At 45.2% G+C, this 26,223-nt stretch overlaps 1 protein-coding gene across 2 annotated transcripts in view; it reads left to right on the top strand.

Annotated features, from left to right (window-relative positions):
- Positions 1-26,223, top strand: part of lsp1a (lymphocyte specific protein 1 a) — a 64,089-nt gene that overhangs the window by 21,568 nt on the left and 16,298 nt on the right. Inside the window, exons 3-12 of one of the 2 annotated variants that reach the window (XM_056281487.1) lie at positions 9,748-10,144; positions 11,230-11,372; positions 11,868-12,120; positions 12,905-13,042; positions 15,046-15,087; positions 15,745-15,788; positions 19,433-19,514; positions 20,419-20,547; positions 24,905-25,003; positions 25,956-26,042. In XM_056281487.1, the coding sequence (XP_056137462.1) occupies positions 9,748-10,144; positions 11,230-11,372; positions 11,868-12,120; positions 12,905-13,042; positions 15,046-15,087; positions 15,745-15,788; positions 19,433-19,514; positions 20,419-20,547; positions 24,905-25,003; positions 25,956-26,042 (1,414 nt within the window). The remainder of the gene's footprint in view (positions 1-9,747; positions 10,145-11,229; positions 11,373-11,867; positions 12,121-12,904; positions 13,043-15,045; positions 15,088-15,744; positions 15,789-19,432; positions 19,515-20,418; positions 20,548-24,904; positions 25,004-25,955; positions 26,043-26,223) is intronic. The other variant, XM_056281488.1, reaches the window with a different exon arrangement.

The raw sequence follows: 26,223 nt of genomic DNA, 5'->3' as shown, positions 1-26,223 counted from the left end.
TTTTCCCGACATACAGTTTACACCACATCTCGGTGCGGGCGTCATCTGTTTGAAGCCAGCCGATGTCCTGCAGCCATTTCTCTGAAAACTTACGCTTTGACTTTGGTTCTGGTTCAGTATGGCGTTTCTTTGGTGGAGGTGTAGGAAGACCAAAGAAATTACTCAATGTCGCTTGCTTCTTTGACATTTTGGAGAAATTAGTGGCTCATACTATAGCATTGGCTAAAAGCAGTGGCTCATACTCTGCACTGCAAAATGTTTGGTACGCAAATGCGCTGTAAAACACTTGAATCTGGTGCTCGTTGAATATTTTAAGTGCGCATGCGCACCTGCGCACCACTTATGTGCACCTCTGTATATATATATATATATATATATATATATAGTCTACCGACCACTCATAGTGCTTTACAATGTACGCCTCGCCTCCACCCATTCACACACATACTCATACACTGATGGTGGAGGCTGCCATGCAAGGTGCCAACCTGCTCATCAGGAGCAGTTGAGGGTTCAGTGTTTTTTGCTCAAGGACACTTCGACACGCTCTCCGCGGGAGCCTTGGGATCGAACCAGCGACCTTCCGATTACTAGACGACCCATTCTACCCCCTGAGCCATGCTGCCCCTGGTTATGTTGTTGGGAGACTTCAGACCAACCGGTGAACTTTTATTTCCTCTCAGTATCTGCTCTGCCTTCCTGTGTTGGATATACTGCCCTGCCCTGCCGGGGAACATATCTTGAGTGCTGCGAAATGATTATTGGCCACATTTCAAACATTACGTCTTTTCAAATCGAGCACTCTTTTCTATTTTCGGTGCTCCTTATCAGCAGCGGCGTCACCAGCTTTTCCCATTACAAACACCAGTCAAGACTCAGACCTCTTGACCCGGCTGTTTAGTCTGGATAAGCTGTTCCGTTCAGCTATATGATGTGTTTGGATCCACTGACATCCCCCCCCCCACGCGTCTCAGCGGCTGACTGAGGGCCTGGGTTAACTGCCCCGTATCAGCCCCTGCTGCCTCAACAGTCCCATGGCCTCCTGACAGCAGAGTGGAAAAACCACCAGCCACGAGCTCATGATGATCCTCTTTCTTTAGTTATAACAGATCAGATGAAATTCATTATGATTATTATTTTTTTGTCTCCCTTTTTCTCCCCTTTTGTATCCGGCCAATTACCCCACTCTCCCGAGCTGTCCCGGTCGCTGCTCCACCCCCTCCGCCGATCCGGGGAGGGCTGCAGACTACCACATACCTCCCCCGGTATGTGTGGAGTCGCCAGCCGCTTCTTTTCACCTGACAAGTGAGGAGTTTCACCAGGAGGATGTAGCACGTGGGAGGATCACGCTAGCCCCCCTCGAACAGGCGCCCTGACCGAACAGAGAAGGCGCTAGTGCAGCGACCAGGACACATGCCCACATCCAGTGTCCCACCTGCAGACACGGCCCGACCAAGCCGGAGGTAACAGGGGGATTCGAACCACCGATCTCCGTGCTGGTAGGCAATGGAATAGACCGCTACGCTACCCGGACGCCCCGAACTGAGAAATCAAATGTGCCTCATTATCTACATAATGCAAGAAACTAGGGGAAAATACACTTTAAAGCAAAACCAGTGCCAACACAAATGCTTATAAAACTATACATACACAGTATGTGGCATGAGGGCGATAACACTCAGCCAGCAGTAAACCACATGGAAGAGAATGAATAGTAGAATGAGATGAGGGCAGCATGAAACCATCTGGGAAACTAGGAAGAAGCACATGACAGGCTGTGTGCATACCTGGGCAGGTTGTTCTGAGGTGTTTACTGCAGGATTCCAGCCCTCATTACACAAATCACCTGATGCCTTCTGATGGCGAGAGCTCTCCCAGGCGCTGGTGCTTTGGTCCAGCTCTCTCAGGACAGGACCGGGTGTCCTCATAAGCTGCCGGTCTGTCCCCCTGCAGAACGTAACGCAGGGAGATCGTGGCTGAAGGGATCCTGGGCTGCTGCCAAGAACTCCACATAACCGGGTTATGAGTCCCCTCCCCGGCTTTAACACACTAAGTCTATACACAGTCTGTACACAGTCTCTGCACAGTCTGTACACACACAGTCTGTACACAGTCTATACACACAAAGTCTATACACAATCTGTACACAGTCTGTACACAGTCTGTACACACACAGTCTGTACACACATAGTCTGTACACAGTCTGTACACAGTCTCTGCACAGTCTGTACACACACAGTCTCTGCACAGTCTGTACACACACAGTCTGTACACACACAGTCTGTATACAGTCTGTACACAGTCTCTGCACAGTCCGTACACACACAGTCTGTACACAGTCTATACACACAAAGTCTATACACAATCTGTACACAGTCTGTACACAGTCTGTACACACACAGTCTGTACACACACAGTCTGTACACACAGTCTATACACAGGTCTGTTCACAGGTAACACAAGACACACACACACACACGCACACACACACACACAGCACAGCACAATGATATGCAGACATGGAGACAGAGATGCCTGCACACACACACACACACACACACACACACACACACACAGCACAATGATATGATGAAACACACAAGACACATATACAAACACATTCATAGCACAATGATATACAGATGTTGAAACAGAGATGCATACACACACATATACACACACACACAGCACAATGATATGATCCCCCCCACACACACACACACACACACACACACACACACACACACAGACACATCAGTTCCTGGTCTTAGTGGTTGTCAGTGGTGCTGTGGCCCTGCAGCTACACAGGAAGCACATGAGCAACAACATCATCGGAGTCGTGCTCTTTTCGGAGCGCCAGCTGTTTCCCTCGCTGCTGTGTTTGATCCAGGTGTTGGGAAGAGTTGAGCTTTCTATCACTCATCCTGTTATTCAACCTCCTCCCTCCAACCCGCACACTTTAAATAGACCAGCGGTCACCCTCCCAGCTGTCTTTCTTTTGGCCACATTCCGTCCACATGTGAATATTTTCAATGGTGAAAAAATTAAATTTTGTGATAAATGTCGTAATGATGCAACGGCACACTCAGCTCAGCCGGGGACCCTTCTCTATTGTCCATCTGGTCCCTGGTGCACTGCTAAGTTCGCTGGCAGGAAATGTGAGTGTTGCACAGGAAGTCATTTTACACAACGTCCCTTAATAGACAAAAGAGGTCTGATGGACATTAATGCTAATTTGTGTGGTAATTTAAAATGTAGTCTTCATTTATTAACGTCGATTATGAAGAACAGACGTTATCAAGTTAATCTGTTCTAAGCCCCCCCCCCCCCCGTGTGCGCTTGTTTGTTGTCTGACGTCACGCACGTGTGATGCAGTATTGGGGCACGTTATCACATAGAGCTTCAGGCAAGTTTGGAGCAAAAATCAAAGATGTGTGCCGGATAGTTTTTCCTTCAGCACATAAACCACCTCCTCGTGTGCTGGGCAGGGCAAGACTAAGTCATTAAAAACATTCACAAAGGCCGGGTAGCGTAGCGGTCTATTCCGTTGCCTACCATACAGAGATCCCCGGTTCGAGTCCCCGTGCTAAATTGGCAGTCTCTATGGGTGGGAGGCCAGATGTGAGTATGTGTCCTGGTCGCTGCACTAGCGCCACCTCTGGCCGGTTGGGGCGCCTTTTCGGGGGGGGGGGGGGGATAGCGTGATCTTCCCACTCGCTACTACGTCCCCCTGGTGAAACTCCTCACTGTCAGGTGAAAAGAAGCAGCTGGTGACTCCACGTGTATCGGAGGAGGGTAATTGAGAGGGGTAATTGGCCAAGTCCAATTAGGATAAAAAGGGGGAGAATTTTTTTTTTAAAAATCAGAGGAAATTTTGATTTTTATTCATTTTCGTTTAGTTTTCTTCAGTTTAGCTTTAGTTTAGCCAGGGAAGAGGAAAAGAGGAAGGCCAAAGAGGAGGTTTATGGGTGTGGTGAGGGAGGACATGCAGGTGGCTGGTGTGACAGAGGAAGATGCAGAGGACAGGATGAGATGGGATTGGATGATCCGCTGTGGTGACCCCTAACGGGAGCAGCCGAAAGTAGTAGTAGTAGTAGTAGTAGATTCGTTTTAGTTTTTTTGACTTGGCATTTCCTCCAGCTTTCTCATATTGCAAATCTAAAATTTGGCACGAAATCGCGTGATGGACACGTGACTCCTGATTCCCTTTAAAACTTGTGAGAAGAAATAAACAAATGTACTGTCAGGGTTGCCTTATGTTTAGCAAAACTCTCCCAAAGCCGCACCTCCTGTCTCATGGTGTGACCGGTCAAAGCAGATAGTTTCCTTCCTCAGTCTCTAGGTAGGCCTGTGTGCGCTTTCATGGTGGTAATGTGTTAGTGTTAGTGTGTGGGATGTTTGCACAAGTGTGCAAGGGCAAGGCCTCACATTCATGTGATGGTAATGTGTATTTATTATTTATCTCAGCCTCATCCTGTTTCAGTTCCACACATTCACACCTACTATAAGACCCCCCATTCAGAACCACAGAGTTCTGCCGTCGGCCACCGGAAGCTGCCCAGAAAACCACTGTCCTACTGTTTGCTATAGACTGCCCAGTAGGAGGACGGTCTTTTAACATGGTTGTTGTGAACTGCCCAGTACAACAATACTCTTTTACTTGTTTCTCAGTAGCACCACTGAACAAGTGCCTGGCTCAATGACACCATGACAAAAGTCCTTTCAAGCTAGAGACTATTCCATTCACAAGACTAACCAGTAATAAAGACAAGGTTCAGGTTTGGCATGAGTTACATCCAGAGTTTGAATTATACAATGACAATCATTACGGTGTCTTGCTTGTTTGACGTAATGTCTGCAGTCTGTAGATGATGATGAATCAAATCCATTACACCAGCTCATGGGGCACCTACCACACAACAACTTTTGTAGTCAGGGGTCACCAACAAATTATTCTAGAGCAAAACTGCCAGCAAGTCAGACCCTCACACAGCCAACAACAGCAGACCAAAATTTCTGCTCAAACACAGACCCACAGAATGCTGTACCGGAACCAAGATCCCAAGAGCTCCGCCATTGGGAGCTTGGCTCCTGGTAGGGTCACCCAAGGTAGACAGGTCAAGGGGGAGGTTCCAGACAAAACGCGATCCAACAAAGACCTCAATGGTGGAACTGGCAGAAGATGTCTCCAGGTCACAACGGCAGTGAAGGCGGATGAAGACTGCAACAGAGGGTGGTCTCCAATTGTCGTGGTTCTCCATGCCATTGGACTCTAGCCACCCCCTGCCAAGGACCGTGTGGTGGCTGCAGGTGCATCAGCCTCTCCACGTAAAAAGCTGTCACGCGCAGGCGTCCTCCCATTACGTGGCTCCAGGATCAGCCTCTACACCCACCTGAGGACCCAGAGAAACCCAGAGAGAGGACAGTCATACTCGACCCCGAGTGACCGCCAATGACCAGAACCAAAGACACTCTCAATAGGGCAAAGACATAGGTATATGTGTTACTACCATACACATTAATCAATAGGGGTGTACTGGGGAAGAAATTCAGCCCCAGACTTATCAGCTGGGATATGTACAGTATATATGACATTCAATTATGGTTGGGAGATGGGGTGGGGGGGGGCAATGTAATAACAGGACATAGCGTACTATATTTAGCATCCTATTCCTTTCTGGTAATGATATAGTTTTTTATGTTGACAGGTGATTCTGAATGTATTCAAAGGCTTTTTGCAATGGAAAGTAGCATATGTCTATTCCAGGACATATTTCAGCAGGCACAGACTTACATTGTAACAGGCCATCAGCATGGCTTAGATAGTAACACGTAGCCTATCAGTGGAGTCATTTTGTAACCACGAGTTACAGCAGTTTCAACTGAACATAGTCCATAATTTAACATCCATTTTACCGCTTCAATCTGCTCCTCATGTGGCGTTGCTGGCCACTTGAGGATGCTGATGCCCAAACAGTATGTAGATTGTTTTTCCCAGGGCACGTGCTCAACTGCTGCCGTGGGCTATGTGTTGCAAATTATGGTCACTTTCTCATGGACGACTTGAGAGGGATGTTTAGTAGGACGTGCTCGCAATTAATGTATGGACATACAGATGATAACAAATAACATTACAGAGGTGAAGACATGCCAACGCTAGCTAGCTATATATAGTTAGCCTACTTTTAATCATGGCACTTTTACGGTATGACAAAGCCCTAGAATATAATCCCTACTTGCTGGTCCTCTGCCTTTCTCATTGAAGACTGCCTTGCTCCATCTACACGCGCAACACCAGTGTGCTGTGAGTCTGGATAGTTTCGTGCTTGTTTACATTTGGAAGCCTCTGCCTCTAATGCCTACTTCCTTTTTTCTCTGATTTTTTCAGCCCCTCCTTTACTTTTTGGCATTTTCTTGTCCATGGCTTTTGTTGGCCATCTCACTGCTGCGCTCTACTTTTGTATTAGTCTAGAATGTTGATGCACATTACCTAACTTGGTTGTGATTGGCCAGTGAGTCCAGTCCTGGCACACACATACAGCATGCTGTCATATCCACCCCGAATGACAGGCACACAGGGCCGGTAAAAAACTTTATGGGTTTTCTGGTGGTCAGCCAGCCCACTGATGCGGTGGCCCACCCGGTATGCCTGATAGGTAGTGCACCACTGTCCTCTGACCACCCTTCCCTCATCAGGGAAAAAAAAACAAGCAAACTACCAGTCTAACTTACTTTGTCCTCTCCTATATGACTGCAAAATTACCTATGACAATTCCAGCTTTGAAACAAAAATTAAGATGCTAGTCCAGCCTAGGCAATGCAATGAGCAAACAACACAGAAGGTGAGAGTTATCGCCAAAACAAGCTCATTTCTAAAGAAAAATGCTTGCAAATAATCGCATCATCACACAAGCTGTGAGTGCGCTTCAGTAGAATATGATGACAATGGGCCAGGATGTAAAACTATGTGCAAAACATATGACAGCCACCCCTTCCTATCACCAAGAAACAACAAAATTACACTTAAGTCTACACATCATGACAGTGTACAGACAGCAAAGCAACCAATACCGACAGACACTTCAGAACCATGGACAGTGAACAGTGATCATGGCATTTTGGGAACTCACCACCACAATCAAGCATTATTGTTTATAAATAATATTATTAGGATGGCACAGCACCGCTGAGTTGGTAAATTTACAGATTGACTAGAAATTTTGCATAGTGACCGTTTTCCAAAATAACCTTAGTGGCGGCCAGAATAAATTCAGTTGTCACGGCAGCCTATTAGATTTTAAATAATTTACCAAATTAAACTCTGGTGTAGGTTTTCCTTTGCTGATTAACTCCAACTTTTCATTAAAAGTTAATATTGAAAACACCATGGGTAATAAATTCGCAACGATGTCCTTCTCGCTAGCAATAACATTCCATCGTGAACCAACAGGCTAAGTAGCTAGCTAGTTTATCAGCTCCCCCCATCCCACTAGCTTGTGATTCGTGTTCCCTCGCAGCAGGCGAAACTTGTCATAAAGTGAGCAATAACAAAGCCCACCCATTTAGAGGGAAGATATGATTGGTCAGTTTTACTGTCATTTGAAATTATTCTCTCATTGAATTACTATTGCTTGAATCTCTGTAAAATTATAGCTGGACCACCAATCACAGAGCTGAAAGCTTAGCATTTTCTTCCTAGCAACTGCAGAGGCAGTAATTCCTCCATTTAACCCTTTACATTCCAAAAAATAAGGTATCACTTTATTCCTTCTTTGAAAGATTTTTCTAATATCTTTATTGAAAAAAAATTTTGTCAGTGATTTCAATTCCATCTAACATTAAGAAGGGAAGCATAGTTTTAATCTCCCCACCGCATAGATGATTTTCAATTAATTGAGTCAATCCAAGTGGAAGTGCACTTATTATGGAATTAAACTCTAAATGGAATGGGAAAGTCATGAACCGCCATAAAGTGTTCATAAGATAAAAAATTACCAACATCCTCAAAGAGATTTAGAATGTGATAAATGTGCCTGTTATGCCATTTTTTTGGGGGGGGCCCCAAAAACAATGATTTATTCCTAATGGTAATCACACTGTTATTCCAAAGAGGTGATTTATGAGGAGAAACTTGTGGATAAATGCCAGTTTCCATACTAAAAGGGCTTGCTGATGGAATTTCGATAAATGAACTGGTAACCTATTTGATTGATAATTGCTACTTAGAAGGAAAGAAAGGTCCCCAGTTTTATTGAAAATTGAGTTTGGGATGGAATACCAAATTGACATGGGATTTGAAAGACATGTTTTCAGCCAGTTAATTTTAAAGGTGTTTACAGTGTCATTAAAGTCCAGAATTTCAAGACCTCCTTCCTCTTTAAATTTGGAAAGAACCAAATGTTTAAGTCTATGTGAACTGTTTTTCCATACAAAATCTGAAAAAGTTTCATTTATTTCTTTAACTGAATAGTCTTGAACAAATAGATATAAAAATGGGTAGCCCAAGCAGGACAGACCTTCTGCATTGGAGAGGAACACCGTTCCAATAATAGAGAGATTCCTCTGAAGCCATAGGTTGAAAAAAAAAAGAAGATTTTTTTACCTTTTGGTTCTACTAGCAAAATGTTGGTGTTGCCTAGCCACCAGGTGTTTGGTAATATGTATCCCAAGATACTTGACAGATTCCTGAACCGGAGTACCCCTATTACAGAACCACAACATTCATGTAAGGACAACATTCACACTTCAATAGATTTAGCTTTAGACCTGAGGCATTTGAGAATTGATTAATTAAGTTAATGACACATGGCAATTAATTTTTGTCTTTTAAAAATAAGGTCATGTCATCTGCCAACTGAGAAATCATGATTTCTTTATCAAAAATAGAGATTCCTTGTAAACTTCTCTCACTGGAGATATTCAAAGATAATAACTCTGTAACCAAAATAAATAGATAAGGAAAAACTGACAACCTTGGCATACCCCTCTGTTAATTGGAAATCTTTTAGGAGTGTTAAGATTAAGTAATACAGACAGAGCTATTTATATTTCTATACAACATATCAGGACTGTGTCTTTCCAATTTTGTTTGGATTGCAGTGGAGCTCCAAAGTAATCCTGTCAAAAAAAAAAAAAACAGTTTAAGAAGGACAACAGCATGGATATGCAGCATGTTATTAACCTGTCAAAATCCCGTCTTTAACATATGCATCTTTAGATTCCAGTCTGTATTTCCCCTCATTCTGGCTGAAATATTAGGTCACCTCACTAAAACAGGTCAATCAATGTATATAGTTTTAATGCTGTGCAATGTATCCATAGTGTATCGACAGTGACAATATTCTAATTTTTTCCTTTTCCTATCGTATTGGTCTGTGTGGGACTGATAGATGCATATTTATGAGGAATCTATGCTTATATCTAAGCTAATATCTAAGCTTATATCCAAGCTAAGCACGTTTAAAAGCTGCTGTCAGAGCTGCTGTACATGCTGGCCCCTGTCAGCTGCTCTCCTCTCCTATTAGCAGAATTCATGCTCACTATTCAAATGTGAAATCAAAGAGTTGTGATACTGTACTTTAGCCATAGTAGGTCTACTATGGATGCAACATAGTATTGATTTTTCCTGCATAGCCAAAGCAGGACCAATGCAGGTACAGAATGGTGTAAGAGAGTTGCAGAAAAACCCAATACCTGCTGTCTGACAGCAAAGGAACCCAGTCCATAATGCTTCAAATGTCTCCTCAGGTGCGACAGCAGTCTAAAGCCTAGCAGCCCACTATCACTGGAGGAGGACGAGGGCTTCAGCGACTGGACTCAGCGCAGGGAGAAACGCAGGCAGCAGCGTATGCAGGAGGAGCTCAGCCAGGGAGCAGAGGAAGAGGAGGAGGAGAGGCTGAACAGACCCATCCTGTCCCCGGTCACCTCCTCCTCCTTCTCCTCCTCCTCCTCCATCTTCCCCAACAGACGTCAGAGGGAGCAGGGGGAACTGGAGAGGGCGAGGATGGAGAGTGAGAAGAGGAGGCAGCATGAGGAGGAGGTGTTCAGAGCAGATAGAGGGAGGAGAGAGACGCAGAGGGAGGAGGAGGAGGAGCAAATGAATGTGACTTCTAGAAGGGAGGAGGACCAGCAACCAGACACAGAGGTACTGTAATAGTTCTTGAATGGACAACACTGCTTCAATTCTAGAGTCCAAATCCTGAAGTACAAATAAAATATTACCCATGTAGATATTAATTATGGTACAGAATCATTCAGTGCTGCTTAGCAAAGAGAGAGCATGGCACAAATACTACAAGGGTAACTGCTATGAGTCAACAAATGGTTATACTAGGGGTTCAGGGTATAGTTCCCTGTGTGGTTACTTACCACTTACCAAAGTTACTGGTGGCTGTTGGTGTCCATCAGCTGCTTTGGTTTGCTGAGTGGACTGTTTCCTACCTTGTTTTTTTTTCTTCTCTATTACACACTGTGAAGAACAGATTTGTCACATAATGCTAAAACAGCCAGAACACACAGTGTCATAGATGTGAAACACAACTGTTGTGTGACTTTGTTGTCAACAGAATAATAAGATTATGTTTGTAATTGGATGTAAACCTATAATTGACTGTACATTTTCAATGGAGTAGCAAATGTTACATGCCATTTTACATAATATCCAGACTGGACAGAGCTAACAGAGCTAAAGTTAGCTTGTCTGAATCATTTTTAGCCAACCATCAAGCTGACGCATCAGAAACACCTCAAAACTTTTATCAGAAGATTGATTTGTTTGAGCAGGTTAAAGGTGATAGAGCACGTCTTTTTTACCTCTCTGTCGACGATGTTTCAGTGAACTCCTACCTCGAAAGACACCACATGGTGGGCGATACTAGGTGATAGAATATAAGGCAAAGCATAATAGTGGGGATCCAGAAAAAAATGTATTTAGCCATTGTTCTTACCTAAGAGGATTATAATAATTAAAAATGAATTGCAAAATCTTTGCTTTACAACAGCATATATTCTTAGATGCACTCACTAACTTCAATTTTCGGGGGGGTCTCAATCCCCACCCCCCCTCTAAGCAGATGGTACAGCTAAATGTGACTAGATGTGTGTGTGCTTGTGCTAAAAGTGTGCTGTGTGCTTCAGATGAACGCATCTGCTAACTGGTAGCTCTTAGAGATTAAGGTGAATTAAATCTTCTGTGTAATAAAAACAGAAATATTAATATTTCATCTCCAGGTGGAGAAGAGACGAGACTTGAAAGTCTCCTACACATCTAAGGTCTTTCTTCAACAGGAAGCAAAGCACAGCAGCACCAATGGGGATGGGTCCGGGGAGGAAGTGACATCACACACCAACCACAAAACAAGAAGGCCTGCCAGGTATGTTGGTTTCCATTCACAGTAGAGGTGAAATTAGCAAATGCACTGTAGTTCTTCAGACGTTCAACTTCTTTTTGTTTCATGCTTAATTTCTACTCCCCACAGCTCACTATTTACTTCTTCAATAGTTACATTCCCCACATTAGCCTTATTTTAATCAGATTATTGTTTTACAATATAATGCTGCTTTTCTTCATTTTTCATTGATTTCAAGTTGAGAAGTTGAGACGATTGATAATTTTTTTAATTAAATCTCACCAGAACACCATACTTCTACGTGTATTTTTTCTCTCTCCATATTTACAAGTACACATTAATATTTACCTAAGAATGACGTTAGAAACTCCTTTTCAAAAGAATTTTGTCATTTCGCTGTAATACCAAACCTGTTATTAGTGAAACCTTTACTGATGGACAGGCAGCCCCAGTAAGAAAGATGGCCGGCCTGTACATGTGCATACACCCTGATAGATGAACTGTCTCGGGTCTGAGTAGCAGGGTTGTTGTCCAAGCTGCCGAGCCGGCCGAGGCGGAGGCCATCTTGGAGACAGAGCAGCGTCTGGAGAAGATCCGGCGTAGCCACCAGGAGAAGGAGAGCCAGGAGCTGGAGCAGCTCCGACACAGGCAGGTGGCAGCAGAGCAGGAGCTGGGGGAGCTGAAGCAGAGGAGAGAGGAGAGACGCAGAATCCGGGAGGAAGAGGAGCGCCGCAGGGAAGAGGAGGAACAGCTACGCCTGGCCAAAGAGGAGGTGATCAGTCGCCACACATTTATAACCGCTGCTGTGACATCATTTTAGCCGACCACAGCTGTCAGTCAAATGAAGGCTGTGGTTTTTAAGCAAGGATACGTTTCAACGAGGCCACGTCAAAGCTGAGACCAAATTTAGCATGTTCAAGTAAGGAAATTCCCAAAACAAGAGCAACAATCTTCTGTTGCAGTCAAATATTCAAACTTGGTAAGATTTCTTGAAATAAGATAAAACTGCTTATTTATCCGAAACACCAGAAATCTTGAAACACATTCAGTTGTATTGATTTTAAGATCAGGAGATTATTAGACAAAACCACTTAAAGCGGTCCTCTCAAAACTATTTCTTACGTTACTTCTTAAAAAAAGATCTTTTTGAGAAGAAATAGCTAAATTTGAAAATTCATGTTAAATAAGATTGTCACATTGAGTAACTGATTCTTGAAACAAGATGAAAAGAGGTTTCTGAGGGATTTTAAGATTGGCAGACTTGTTCAGAAAGACGGTTTTTGCTGTGTCACAAGTTAGTAAAGCATTGAGGCAGGTAACCAACCATCATTTAAGATCTTATGTCATCGTAAACCTCTAGCTGGCCGGTAAAAGAGTGAAAGCATCTGGTGATTGTGTCTATACCAAATGGCTGCCTTTTAAATGAAACTCTATGGTGGCTTTCAGGATGATTGTTGTGTATGTTAAAAGATGTGAAGAAAAGAAGCAACGTGGTTTCATAATATGCAGAGAGAAGTGGGCTTGTCGTGTAACGGTGTGCTTGAACTGACCACCAGGAGAAGAGGAGACAGATGAAGGAGGACATCGAGAAGAGGAGGATGGAGGCTGCGGAGAGGATGAAGACTCTTAGTACCTCAAGTGTTGATGGAGATGAGACTTTCAGCCCTTTAAGTCCAAAGGGACCCGCTCAGAAGGTGAGGCTTATCTGCAGACCACAGAAAGGTCACATTTGACTTAGGTTTTAACTGACTCTTGTCCAGACAGACGGACAATGAATAATACAGGAAAATTGACTTGGCGACCTGCTACTGTCCATATTTCCATATTAATGTGTGATTTACTTGTGCATATTTTTGTCACATTTTTTAATTGCCCAGGCAAAAGCAATGACACATTATTCTATATATTCTTTACAGCCAATGAGTTGAGTTTCAGATTGTAAGTTGCATGTGTGTGTATATGTGTCATATGAATGCCAGCGTGCACCAGCTCCACCGTAGTGCATGCCGTGTTTAAAAGGGGGGACATCACTGAGGAATGGATTTGTTGTGGTGTGTTTGTTTGACGTTTGAAACCCGAGACGAAAGTTGCTTTGGAGTGAGTTAGTGTTCACCACACTACATGCCAATGCAGTCCTGTTATATTGAGACACTAGTGCCTACATTTTGTATCAACTCAAGAGCTATGCGATCCAGATGCCTGCAACTTTTGGGGGGGAAAAATTACTCCTGCTAAGGTGATTGATGGTGGAAAAAGAACACATTTAATTTTAAAACTTCTTAAAGGACAGGAGGCCAGTTCTTGGTTGACATCGCGAATATTGAATTAGAGATATGGAGAGATTTGTGATACACTGGGATGACTTTTAGGGGTATTTTTCCTCCAAAATTAATATGGGGCATTCTGGGTGAAGGCTCTTCAGTTACACTGAATTTGAGGAATGGGATGTTGTCTGCCAATGTCTAGAGAAATTATGAAAATATGAATACTTGTCTTTCTAAACCGCTGTGTGGGGTTGTTTAAAGTTATGTTAGTGAAACTAGTCATTCCTCACTGAAACGGTAGGTTCATATTTTCACAGTCTGACATGTGCATGGCGCTGCATGTTCTGCATCCCTGTATTGCTGCTTTTCAGAAGAAAAACAACAGTCATGACCCCAACCGAGGTGTCGTTTATCCACAATCTTTGAACTGGTCATCTCAAACTTCCTCATATGAACCTCAGATACCCGTTTCATTACTATTTATCACTGACCATGGTTAAACAGTAAGGGTTCAGCTTACTCTCAGTTCATGAAAGTGTATGAACCATGATAGGAACTGACGTGTTTTACTTCAGTCAACAGTGATTGGTCCACCAGAGAGGATGAGGCGGAACTTCCTCTCTCGTGGACCAACCAGAGAGAAGCATAGTGATAGCGAAAGATAGTCATCTAACGGACAGTGGAAATGTTTGATTGCCATTTTAAAACTGTGTTTTTTTAATGTATATTTGTGTGTGTTTTACTATGATTCTTGCAAATAATTTGATGGATGGTTATGAGTCAGAGGTTTAAGAACATTTCCTTTAAACGTCATATTAAAAGCGCTGATGTGTCAGCTACAGGAAGTCATGGCCGTCATACTTTAAAGGACAGATTGTGTTGCACCGACTAGCTTCATGTCTGAACTTACTCAAATAAAAGCCCACGTTAACATGTTCAGCTCCAGGTTAAAGCACTGAAAAATGGACTGAAATAGCTTTGATAAAAAAATGTTTTACAAAAAAAAATCCTTCTCAAGTATGGTAAGCAGCTGTAACTTTGCACCTGTGTCATAATACCGCCAACGGCTGTGACCCCCATACGTTGACATTGTGGAAACGCTCCATAACTGCACGCCTAATTTTCAGCATGCCGCCAGCACAGTTGCAAAAGGACAAAAGTACTTCCCGGCTTCCTTAATACAGCGAAATCTGCTCTCGGCCTAAGAGGATGATAAAAGAGGTCAGCCGTTTTTTAACCCTTAACCCAACAGAACCGGGCTATCGCCGTTCTCCCTCCATTACACGTTTCTCTTCATGCAAAACCAGCTTAGCACTTTGCACCGCCTGCCCACTTGGAGGTATTTGGGGTTTGTGTGGTTGGTGGGGTCGGGGTGGGGGGTATGTCCTTGGTGCTATCATGAGCTTCCCCTCTGCTTGTGTGTGTAATTTCAGAGTGCGAGCGAAGAGGGTTTGACAGCAGAGAGTACATGCTCGGTGAGTGCCGTCGGACAGGCTGCGCTCTGAGACTCGGACTCAGGAAGGGGTATTTGTGGGGGTGGGGGGTGGGGGGGGCTCGAGGGTGATGTGGAAGGGGGGGGGGTTCGAGAGCATGCTGAGGCTACTTTGATGTTTGACCCCTTCGGTAATGAAGGGCGGCGAAAATATTGAACCTGTCCTACACCATAAGTCCTCTACCAACGAAGAGAGTTAAAAGTAGGGTTGTTTTTGTTTTGTTTGTTTTTTTAACCCCCTTTTTTAAAAGGAATCTTTCACTTTGGGGGAGAAATGCTTGATCCGAAACACTACATGTTTCATGTCGACTCAGCGTGGTGTGTGCAGCTGAAATACACATCTCCTCATAACCCCGGCCGTGTGGACGGCAGACGTGGAATGAGCGGGCTAGTGTGAGGCTGGTGAAGCGAAAAGGACAGACGGTTCTGTGCAAACGGGGGGGGGGGGTGCTTGATGAAGAGCAGGCGAACAGTTTTGTTTGAGTTGGAGGGAATATCCGCTGTCCGTTGCCAAACACAGACTGCAATTAACATACATTGTTTGCTCTTCGGGTTTGAGTCGAGTCTGCAAAATGGGGAAAGAAAAACCCCTCTTCCCTCTTTAGAAATAATAACGGCAGACATCATCTTACTCTTTCAGATCACAGAGAGGACGGAGTCCCTGAACCGGTCACTGAAGAAAAGGTGAGTACCCGATCTTCATCCGAATCCCCGCTCCAGCTAACGATGGCCTCGCGGCTCAGCGCTGCTCATTCGCCGAGACCCCCGTAATGTTCTCGAGGTTCGTTGGAATCCGAAGGGGGGCCCCCTGTGTGGACACAGAGCCCTCTGCAGAGGGGCAGCTATGCCGGCTTTAATAGTCGATGTCTGAGAGTAAACACACACATGGGAAGGTGGGAGGGGGGGCGAGGGGGTGACCTCCCCACCTTTAAAAGTGCATCACCTTTCTACAACATGATTTATGACTCTTTTTTAACTCCAACCAGATGCAGGGGACTGAGTTTTCTCTTGGGGGGGAGGGGGGAGCTGAAGTATGGCCGAGGGTGGCTGCAAGGCTCCAGGCAGTCTACAGTAGTAAGTTATCAGCGCTAAGGAGCTCCCCTCAACGTTCCCATGGCACGAGCACAGGCCCTTCAACACCGGTAGTGTACATGCCATGCTCCACACATTAACGTACACAGGGAATTAAACTTGCAAACCCTGCACACGTCATGTCATGCCCTGGAGCTACAAAAACAAGGACGCTGGCGGTGTGACAGCCATGGTATAGCCATTGAGCTAGGACGTGGGAAATGTACCCCCAATTCGTGGCAGTATCAGCTGCCACCAAGATGCACTGGGCTACTCCGGTTTCTACTGGCGGCCATGGAGGAGGAGGAGCCTTTCTCCAGGTGTGACTTCTCTGATGTCATTTGCCTCCATGTGGTGGTGATGCATGTTATGAGAGTGTCCTCCAGTCCAAATGAGAATGGGACCTGTTTTGGTGTTACTATCTAACCTCATGCAAAAGGCATGACATCATTCAACTGACACCACATATCGAAGCTGTCGAGTGAAAACCAACCAAATAAAGCAATGTAGGCGTCAATTATCATGTTAAAACAGTCCAGCCACCCCCCCCCCACCACCACCACCACCACCACCACCACAGAACGAAGTGCGAAGTGGGAAACCGCACAGGGGCTCGCCTCTCATGCCTGGCCTGCAATCATGCTGTTTATTGCTGTGTGTGTGTGTGTGTGTGTGTGTGTGTGTGTGTGTGTGTGTGTGTGTGTGTGTGTGTGTGTGTGTGTGTGTGTGTGTGTGTGTGTGTGTGTGTGTGTGTGTGTGTGTGTGTGTGTGTGTATGTATGTATGTATGTATGTATGTATGTATGTATGTATATATATATATGTCTATACCCTGTGCTGGCCTGGCGGCCTGTCCAGGGTGTCTCCCCGCCTGCTGCCCAATGACTGCTGGAATAGGCTCCAGCATCCCCGCGACCCTGAGAGCAGGATAAGCGGTCTGGCTCATGGATGGATGGATGTTGCGTTGTTGTGTAGTGCGTGTTCCATCTCGCTGCTCACTGCCAGGAAGGAGGGGGAGGGAAAACAGTGTCGGCTGCACAAGAAAGTGACCAGTTTCGTAAACACAAGTTGGATGCTGAGAAGAAGGGGGGGGAAAAATTAAAGAGAAGGAAGAATTTCACAAGTCACTGTGAGGCAGCAATAGCAGAAAGTAGCTGGGAGTGTGTGCATGATGATGCTGTTGTGTTACTCTACTTGTTAAACATGTGTTGCACCGGGATGACGCGTGACCGTGATTCATGTGCATGCATGTCAATGAGCAGGGCCTCGCACGTCAAGTTCCCACAGGCTGTTGCCCCCCCCCCCACACACACACACACACACGCACAAGTGTCTCTAATGATTCACATGTGCGTTTCATCAAACACTCTAACACAAACAATTCATGAGGTGAGTGTCAGAACAGCAGACTCACACCGTGTTTCCATATAGGACGTGGTTTGTTTTTGTGTTTCGGGAAACGTGGCTGAGGTTAGGCCGCCACATGTCTCCCTGTAGTCGCTGGGGTCCATCTGACACCGGTGGCGGGACACTGAGGGGGGGGGGGTCCTTCTGACCAGGCAGCGACTTGGTGGCCACCTTTGTCAGGAATCAAAGGACTAATTTCTTTACCATTGACGCTGCACTGCCACGCCACACAGCGGGGCGGGGCGGGGCGGGGGGGGTGGTTTGCTAGAAGGTACATCCTCACACACCTGAGAGACTGGCGAAAAGGAGTTTCCAGAGATGTCTGCTTCTTTATGTCTCACTCTCCCTCATTCTCAGGGTCTTCTCACACTTGGTCCGCTTCCGCCCGCCAAACGAACTCGGAGCGATTGGTCAGAATTTCTCGCGCATCTGTGAACACTCTAAACGAACTCTGAGTTCGATTCGATTTGGTCCACGAATCGGTCCGCTTAATCTGTGCATTGTGAACCCAAAGCGCTCTCTGTCCGCTTCGCCCTTTGCCACTGTGTTTTGGCCCTCCGGGCTTGCCGTAGACAGCACCGGGACGCTCGGAGAAACAAATGACGCGGAGTCGTGGCCGCAAGCAACACTAGCGGACGATGGGTAGTTTGCGCTACTCCAGATACGGAATGAAGAACAAATCAAACGACAGCTGTCTACAACGCTCAGAAACGCCAAGGTTCTCCTCCAATTTGAAGTTCTTATTGTAGCGAATTCGGGGGACAACGCAACCGCAGGAACTGCCGCGGCCGGGAAGCGAACCCGTATCGCCCGCACCGCAGGAGGCATCGCTAACCGCTCGACTAACGGGTCAGACGCGCCGCCCAGTGGCCAGCGTGTCTTCTTATCCATACACGTTACAGTATGAAAGCGAGGGGCTTCGATAGGACCGCCGCACTGCAGCGCCGCCTCAAAGTAAAAAAAAAACTACGTCTAAAGTACCTGACCACGCGATAACACGAGAAAGGGTCTGCGATCCAGACTAACTCTGGTGGTGTGAGTAGAAACAGGACTGAGGCCCCATCAGAGCTGAAGTGGACCAGAATGAACTGACAATGTGAACACAAGGGGAGCTGAGTCCCTTTTGTGTTGGTCCACTTTTAAGAGGACGAGTTTGGCTCGTTTAAAGAGACCCTATATGTGAAAACGCGCTCACTCACTGGGCCTCCTTCATCAGTCGTTCGTACCGACGTACAAATTTGTCCTCACACCTCCCCCATGGGAATTTCTTTGTCCTCTAAACGGTCTGACAGGCGGACACAAAGCCTGATGGTTATTTATAATTCCTTCCCCCTAAACCTGTATCGTCTACCTCTTGCATCGAGCCATCACCCAGGCTTGCAATGACGTCAGTGTTGGCCAACTGGCGTCTACATTCTGGGGTCACCCAGGTTCGACAGTCGTCTGTAAGACACATTTCAGGGCTAAAGAATCCCATGGGGGGGTGTAAGGTGAAATTTGTACACGTACGAATAAATGAAGCATGAGGCCCCTGTCTTTAAGTTACTTTACTGACAGGACTGTGAAACAGAAACTGTACTGTTAAAGCAGTTTACAAAATGAAGACCTTCAGAAACACAACATCATCATTGATTTTTGACCGTAGAATTTTTGCCATTGAAAATACAAGGTATGTGTGTGGTTGCTCTTAAGCACCACATTCTATAACAAGCTATAACGTTCCCCTCTCTCTGTGTCAGTCTGTGTCAGTCTCAGGTTTTCTACTTCCTTATTTCTCCATCTTTCCTGTCTCGGAAAGCCTCTTTCATGTGTTGGATTAATGTTATTACTTTTTCTTTCTTTCTATCACAGCAACAGTTTCAGGAAGATGCTGCCTCCTGTCCTGCTCTCCAAGATCGATGACAGATTGGAGCAGTACGCCCACGCCGTGGAGGTGAGCAGCCATCTGCTTTCTCCAACCCTCCTCTTCCTCACGCACACACACACACACAGACTCTGATGAATGCATTCACCAAGCGATGACTAAACCTTGGCAAGCCTTCCCCACAATGCATGTTGGTGACACCTAACTCGCTCATAGCTACAGCCCTCATTACAGAGAAGGCGTCTCACAGGTGGTATCATACACGGTCACCTGCCGTTCGTCAGGCGCACGCTGTCAGAGCACCTGTCTGCTCTGTCATTTACCGGAGGATTTACAGGCTTTTGGAGACGAGACCTAGCTTGCCCTCTCACCCATGTTGCACCTGAGTCATACTTCACACACACTTCTCAGGAGACGAGGGACTTTTCATGTTACCCTCCTCCACTGCACTCGGGGAAGGGGGCTGACATCATCGTGCGACTGCCGCAACATGTTGTTTGTCTGTCTCGGTGTTGAGCTGATATATGGTGGGAAAACCAGTGTCTCTGGCCTTCCGCTGGTTTTGTGTTTAATGAATAATGATACGGGTGATTGATGACACGATGGTATGTTGAGTCAAGACAAGTCAAGTTTAGTTATGAAGCGCTTTTAACAGAACAGTTAGTGGGAAGAAGGAAAAAGAAGAACACGCTTATTAGAAATAGTTGTCATGTGAAAATGTCTGCCCTTGTGTGTTGATACCTGTACCCACAGTTCACCAGTCAACCCTTAGCTTTGAAATCCACGCACACAGTTTTGTCATCCTGTTCCCTCATTTTTGAAAACCGGGCACATGGAGTCACTGGACCACTGGTTGCTCGTCAGTGGACGCAGGGTTTGAGAAGTGAGGTTCATGGATTTTTAAAGCACGCAGATAAGGTTTTGACACTCCAGAGTGCTAAGCCAGGCTTCGTATGTTCTCTGAAATTCCCAGGAGACCAAAGCAGCCAAGCAGGGGCCAGTGGACATCCCCAACCCACCGGAGGCCATCACCACCAAGAAGAACCTGTTTGAGGCAGGAGAAGCTTGGAGCCAGAGTCCCACCAAGGGAACACCATGCAAGGCAAGAAAAGACCGGCACAGATTTTCATCCATAGGCCACAACGTGGATCCTTTACTGTCATTCGTTTTGTCAAAAGGCCCTTTGTGCTCAAACTACCCTGAACCTTATACAGAATACGATATGACCCGATATGATGTGATATGATATGATATGACTCGATATGACCCGATATATATGATACGATGCGATATGACCCGATACAGTACAATATGATATGATACAGTACGGTGCAGTACGATATGGTACGGTGCGGCGTGGTGTGATACGATACAATATTATACAGTATGATACAATATGATGCGATATGGTATGATACGATACGATATGACCCGATACGGTACAATATGATATGGTACAGTATGGTGCAGTACGATACAATACTATACTATATGGTGCGGTGTGGTGTGGTGTGATACGGTACAATACAGTACGATACGATATGATGTGATATGGTATGATACGATACGGTGCAATACGATATGATTTTATACGATATGATGCGATTTGATACAATGTGGTATGGCATGATAAGATACAATAATATGATTTCATACGATACCATTTGGGACCATAGCTCATTTATGGAAGGGTTTGTCTTCAACAGAGGACATACATATTAATATCAAAGTCAATATGACTGTCATTAAATTAAAGTGAAAACTGAGATCTTTTTTTATTGTTTGGTACAGTCTTATTACTTTGAATAGACTCCTGTATTTCAGTACCAGAAAAACAATGCTAATCTTGAAGGAAAATCCCGCTTGAGCCTGATGTTTTGAAATATTCTTCATTTTACAATCCAGATGTCCCAGTAGGAAACATTGACACAGCACATAGGACACACAACGCTTCACTTTTTTTTTCTCTAAATGTTTGTCGTCATTATGATCAAGAAAATGCGGTTATTCGGAACGGCTCCTCTGGGTCTATGAATGCCTATGTAGTGATGGAGTGGTACTTTACTACATTTTAGTTTCCCAACCATCCTCCCATACGGCTTCCATTTGCATGCGAGTCACTTTTCTGTGACTGCAGTGACTCCGAATGAAAGCAGGTAGGACCTTGTGAGCCCACTCGGACCACCAGATCCAGATTAGTTAAAACACGGTTAAGATGCCTTTAGTCCCGAGTGGGACCAGTCCAGTACTAGAAAATGTAAAGTGATTTTCTCCCCCTCAAACTTCTGTATCGTCCATGAGATTCACTGGGATATTTTTGTGCTGTATTTTTGCTCTAACCCTCGACTTTCTCACCATCAGTTGTTTATAATATTAATGAACTAAGAAATGAATCTTATTCAGCTGCTTCTGTTATTATAAATCTCTTTGAGTTAGTTAGCCAGCTGAATAACTTCGATGCAAACAGGAAGTCCACATTGGACCTACAAGGCAAATTGTCTGGCAGCGTTTTCCATTTTCCAACAGTCCCGTCTGTGAATATCAAAGTGTTGCACACACGTTTGTTTACTACGTCTCTCTGCGTCTCTGTCTCCATGTCTGGGAGGATCCTGTCATCACTGTTGAACCACCTCGGTGCTGTCGCCTCACCTTCTTGTTTAACATCCATTTTTGACAGAGACCTCCCTCTCTCTTGCTCCCCCTCCCTCCCTCCCCCTCACCTCCTCTCTCTTGCTCTCTCTCGCGCTCTCCCCCTCCTCTCTCTCTCTCTCTAGGTCTCTCTCCCCCCCTCTCTCCCCCCTCTCCCCCTTCCCACCTCACTCTCCCTCTTTCTCTCGCTGCCTCCGCCCCTCTCTCCCCTTCTATCTCCCGCTCCCCCTCTCTCGCTCTCTCTGCTCCTCCCCCTCCTCTCTCTCTTCCCTCTCCCCCTCTCTTTCTCTCGCTCTCTCCCCCACCCCCTCTCCCCCCCTCTCCTCCTCCCTCTCTCTCTCTCCCCTCCTCTCTCTCTCTCCCCCTCTCTTATATTCCTCTCTCTCTCTCGTGCTCTCTCTCCCTCCCCCCTCTTTCCCCCTTCTCTTTCCTCTCGCTCCCTCCGTCCCTCTCTCCCCCCTCACTGTCTCTCTGAGCCTGCAGCCCAGGCAGCGGGAGTCTGACAACTCTGACAGCAGTAATAATGTACTAGTGAGAGATAAAACCCTCCTGAATTGGTTTCTGTTAATGGTTTGTTTGCCCTCAGAAGGATTCCATCACACGGAGCCGTCTGGTCAACCCGCCCTCACAAAGTTAGAGATTAAAGACATTTACACCCCAGGATTTAGGTCTGAATTTTGTCTATTTGCAAAGAAAAATGATAAAAATTTAAAAAGGGGGGGAGTACAAAATGTCAGGGACGCCAAACAAAAGAAGATAAATTAAATCAGGCCGACAGAGACACGGGCTGGAGCCGAACTGTCTATCTGAACATCGCAAAAAAAGAAAAAAAGTTTGCGAAAAATTGTGGAGGGGAAGACGGAGACAATGGAGGGTGTCTTTTTGCCAAAAGTTAAGTTGACAACAATCCCCTTCACAGGCTGCTTTAATGCAGCCAGTAGAGGAGCACATGATCACGCCCAGCAGCTCCCAGTGCCACCAGTACAACCAGTAGAGAGCTGGTACTGTAGCTGCTGCAGGTACCAGAGGGAATAATAATTATTATTATTATTATTATATATATACAGTGCTGCTTGAAAGTATGTGAACCCCTTGAGCAGTTTAGATGTTTCTGTTGTTTTACCATGATTTTCTTATTCTATCATCACCAGTTTTTATATATGAAATGTCAGATATATGTTTATCAGTTGCAGGTACTTGTTTAGTGGGACTTGTTTAAGTAGCCCAAAAACTACATGAAACATGGAATTAGTGTATGTGCAAAAGTAAGTGAACCCCCAGCTGCATTGGTTAAGTCAAGCAGGTAACAGACTCGGGTGAAACACATTTGGGTGCTTAATTAATCATTTAAGCAGACCAATGAAATGAGACATCCTTGGGAAAGGGTTTGGCCTGCACTAATTAAAAGAGAGAGGAAACCAACCAAACCACTGTGGTCCCATACAAATCAACAATGCCGAGAGCAAAGGAGATATCCGAGGACATGAAGAAGAGGGTAGTGATAGCCCATCAGTCTGGGGAGGGATATAAGACCATCTCCAAAAGATTCCAGCTCCATCCATCCACTGTAAGACAAATAATTTACAAATGGAGGGCCTTCAACATGACAGCAACTCTGCCTAGAAGTGGACGCCCATCAAAACTATCACCCAGAAGCACCAGTAAAATAATAAATCAGGTAAAGGCCAACCCACACATCACCTCTAGAGAGTTGCAGACCTCTCTGGTAGCATCTGGGACAAATGTGCATGCGTCTACAATCAAACGAAAATGGAATAGCCATGACATTCATGGGAGGGTTGCTAGAAGGAAGCCTCTGCTCTCAAAAAAGAACAAAGCTGCCCATTTCAACTTTGCCAGAGAGCACTTGGACAAACCAGAGACCTTCTGGAAGTCCATTCTCTGGACAGACGAGTCCAAAATAGAATTATTTGGTCACAATCAAAACCAACATGTTTGGAGAAAAGCCAACACTGCATATGAAGAAAAGAACCTCCTCCCAACAGTGAAGCATGGTGGTGGAAATGTGAAGGTCTGGGGCTGCTTTTCTGCTTCTGGAGCTGGACAACTCCATATTATCCAAGGAACCATGAATTCTCCGGCATATCCACAAATTCTTGACCAGAATCTCCTGCCATCAGCCAGGGAGTTGAAGCTGGGACGAAAATGGATTATGCAACAAGACAATGACCCAAAGCATTCCAGCAAAACTACAAAGAAATGGCTTCAGAGAAAGAGGATTCGTACTCTGGATAGACCCAGTCAAAGTCCGGACCTTAATCCAATTGAAATGTTGTGGCGAGACCTGAAGAAGTTGGTACATACCAGATGTCCCTCCAACCTCTCTCAACTGGCTGAGTTCTGCAAGGAGGAGTGGGCAAAAATCCCCATAAGCAGATGCGAGAGACTGGTTAGTGGTTACAGAAGACGTTTGGTTGAAGTAATGGCTGCAAAAGGAGGAGCCACAAGCTACTAATACAAGGGTTCACATACTTTTGCACATGTTAAATTTTCAGTTTTTGTGAAATAAACCACCTTTGTTGAATTAAATAATGAAAATATATCTCTTTTTGTGTGTGTGTCCATTATTTGGAAGGTGTGCTTTACAAATTGGGATTTGGATGTATGTGTAATAAGCTTATTTTAATGTTTTTTGCAAAAACAGTGACCATGTCTGGAGGGTTCACAAACTTTCAAGCAGCACTGTATATATACAACTGTAAGGAAATGAAGATCACGTGAACATGCTCAGCAGAGCTCTTCCCTGGATTAACTCTGGGTTTAAACATTCTGTGTCGTCTCTGATTCAGGACGCTGAAGGTCTGAAGGTGGGCGTGGCGGGCCTCATCACTCAGTGGGTGAAGGGGAGCCCGGAGAGCAGCGGCAAGCAGCCGGCCGGCAGACCCGCAGTAAGTCAGCGGTCCGTAAAACCAGTCAGACCTCTCAGACGGTCCATCATTCCATCATCTGTGTTTCACCTCCCTCAGCCCCTCTCCTCTCTTGATTTAAAGCCGTTCCTTTATCTCTCCCCCCCCCCCCCCGGGGTCCCATTTATGAGGGGGATACAATTTCTTCTGGAGAGATTTTTGCCATTTATGACCAAGTAGAAGCCAAATGTGTGTGATTTGTGAAAACTTGATATTGATGCCAAAGTCAGTGGGTTGCATGACTCACTCTGACTTTCAGTAATACATCCGAGGCTAAAACCATTATTCATCTTTGTTATCATTGTTTCAGTATGAACGCCATGGCAACGGTGGAATAAGAATAAGAAATATTAGTTATAGCAGTAAGTGGTGTTTGTCTTTACGATGTGTTTAAAAGGATCACAGGGCAGTCGAGGACACAAACTCTCCCAGCTACATAAACAGCTGCAATAAGGATTTCATGGACCCTACATGTAGGGACCAACACTGGGACCAGCATCTCCACGAGACTGTATTGGTCTGGAGCGTTGAGGGTTGGTTTAGGCTGGCCCCTAGTGGTTGATGGAGAACGTGCTGATCTGTACAAGACTGATTCCCTGCTTCAGTTTAAAGGAGTTCAGTCTCCTTTTTGAGATCTGACGATAAAAGAATGAAACGCTGACAAATGATTGGTAACACGTAGAAGAAGAATTCTTTTACTTTTTAAAGGATGCTAGCTATCTTAAGGCCTTGGATGACAGGACTGTATTTGTCAACATTTCAAGAGAAACTGAAACTATACCGAAGGTACAGGTTTTCCCAAGACTGACAGAATGCTCCGGAATAACACCACCGAGTGTGTAGTATGGTGTCCAAGTAACCTAAATATTATTAGATATTATCAACTATGTGATGAGAACTGCACGTCTTGCTGACTGGAGCTCTGTTGGTTCAGGATGTGAGACCTGGAGACGTCATGCAGAAGAAAAACATGTGGGAGATCATTGGAGACACATCTGGGAGACCAGTGCAAAGAGCTAAGGTGACAGCACAAACACACACACACACACACACACACACACACACACACACACACACACACACACACACACACACACATACCATGTCACCCTATACTTGTGAGGACCTCTCATTGACTACGTTCATTCCCTAGTCCTGAACCCTAACCTTAGCCATCATAACTACATGCCTAATCTTAACCC

This window comes from Lampris incognitus, chromosome 6 (genome assembly GCF_029633865.1).
Source record: "Lampris incognitus isolate fLamInc1 chromosome 6, fLamInc1.hap2, whole genome shotgun sequence".
In the NCBI taxonomy this organism is placed as follows: domain Eukaryota; kingdom Metazoa; phylum Chordata; class Actinopteri; order Lampriformes; family Lampridae; genus Lampris; species Lampris incognitus.
The sequence above is the reverse complement of the archived record's forward strand: the minus strand, read 5'-3'. Positions and strand labels throughout refer to the sequence as shown.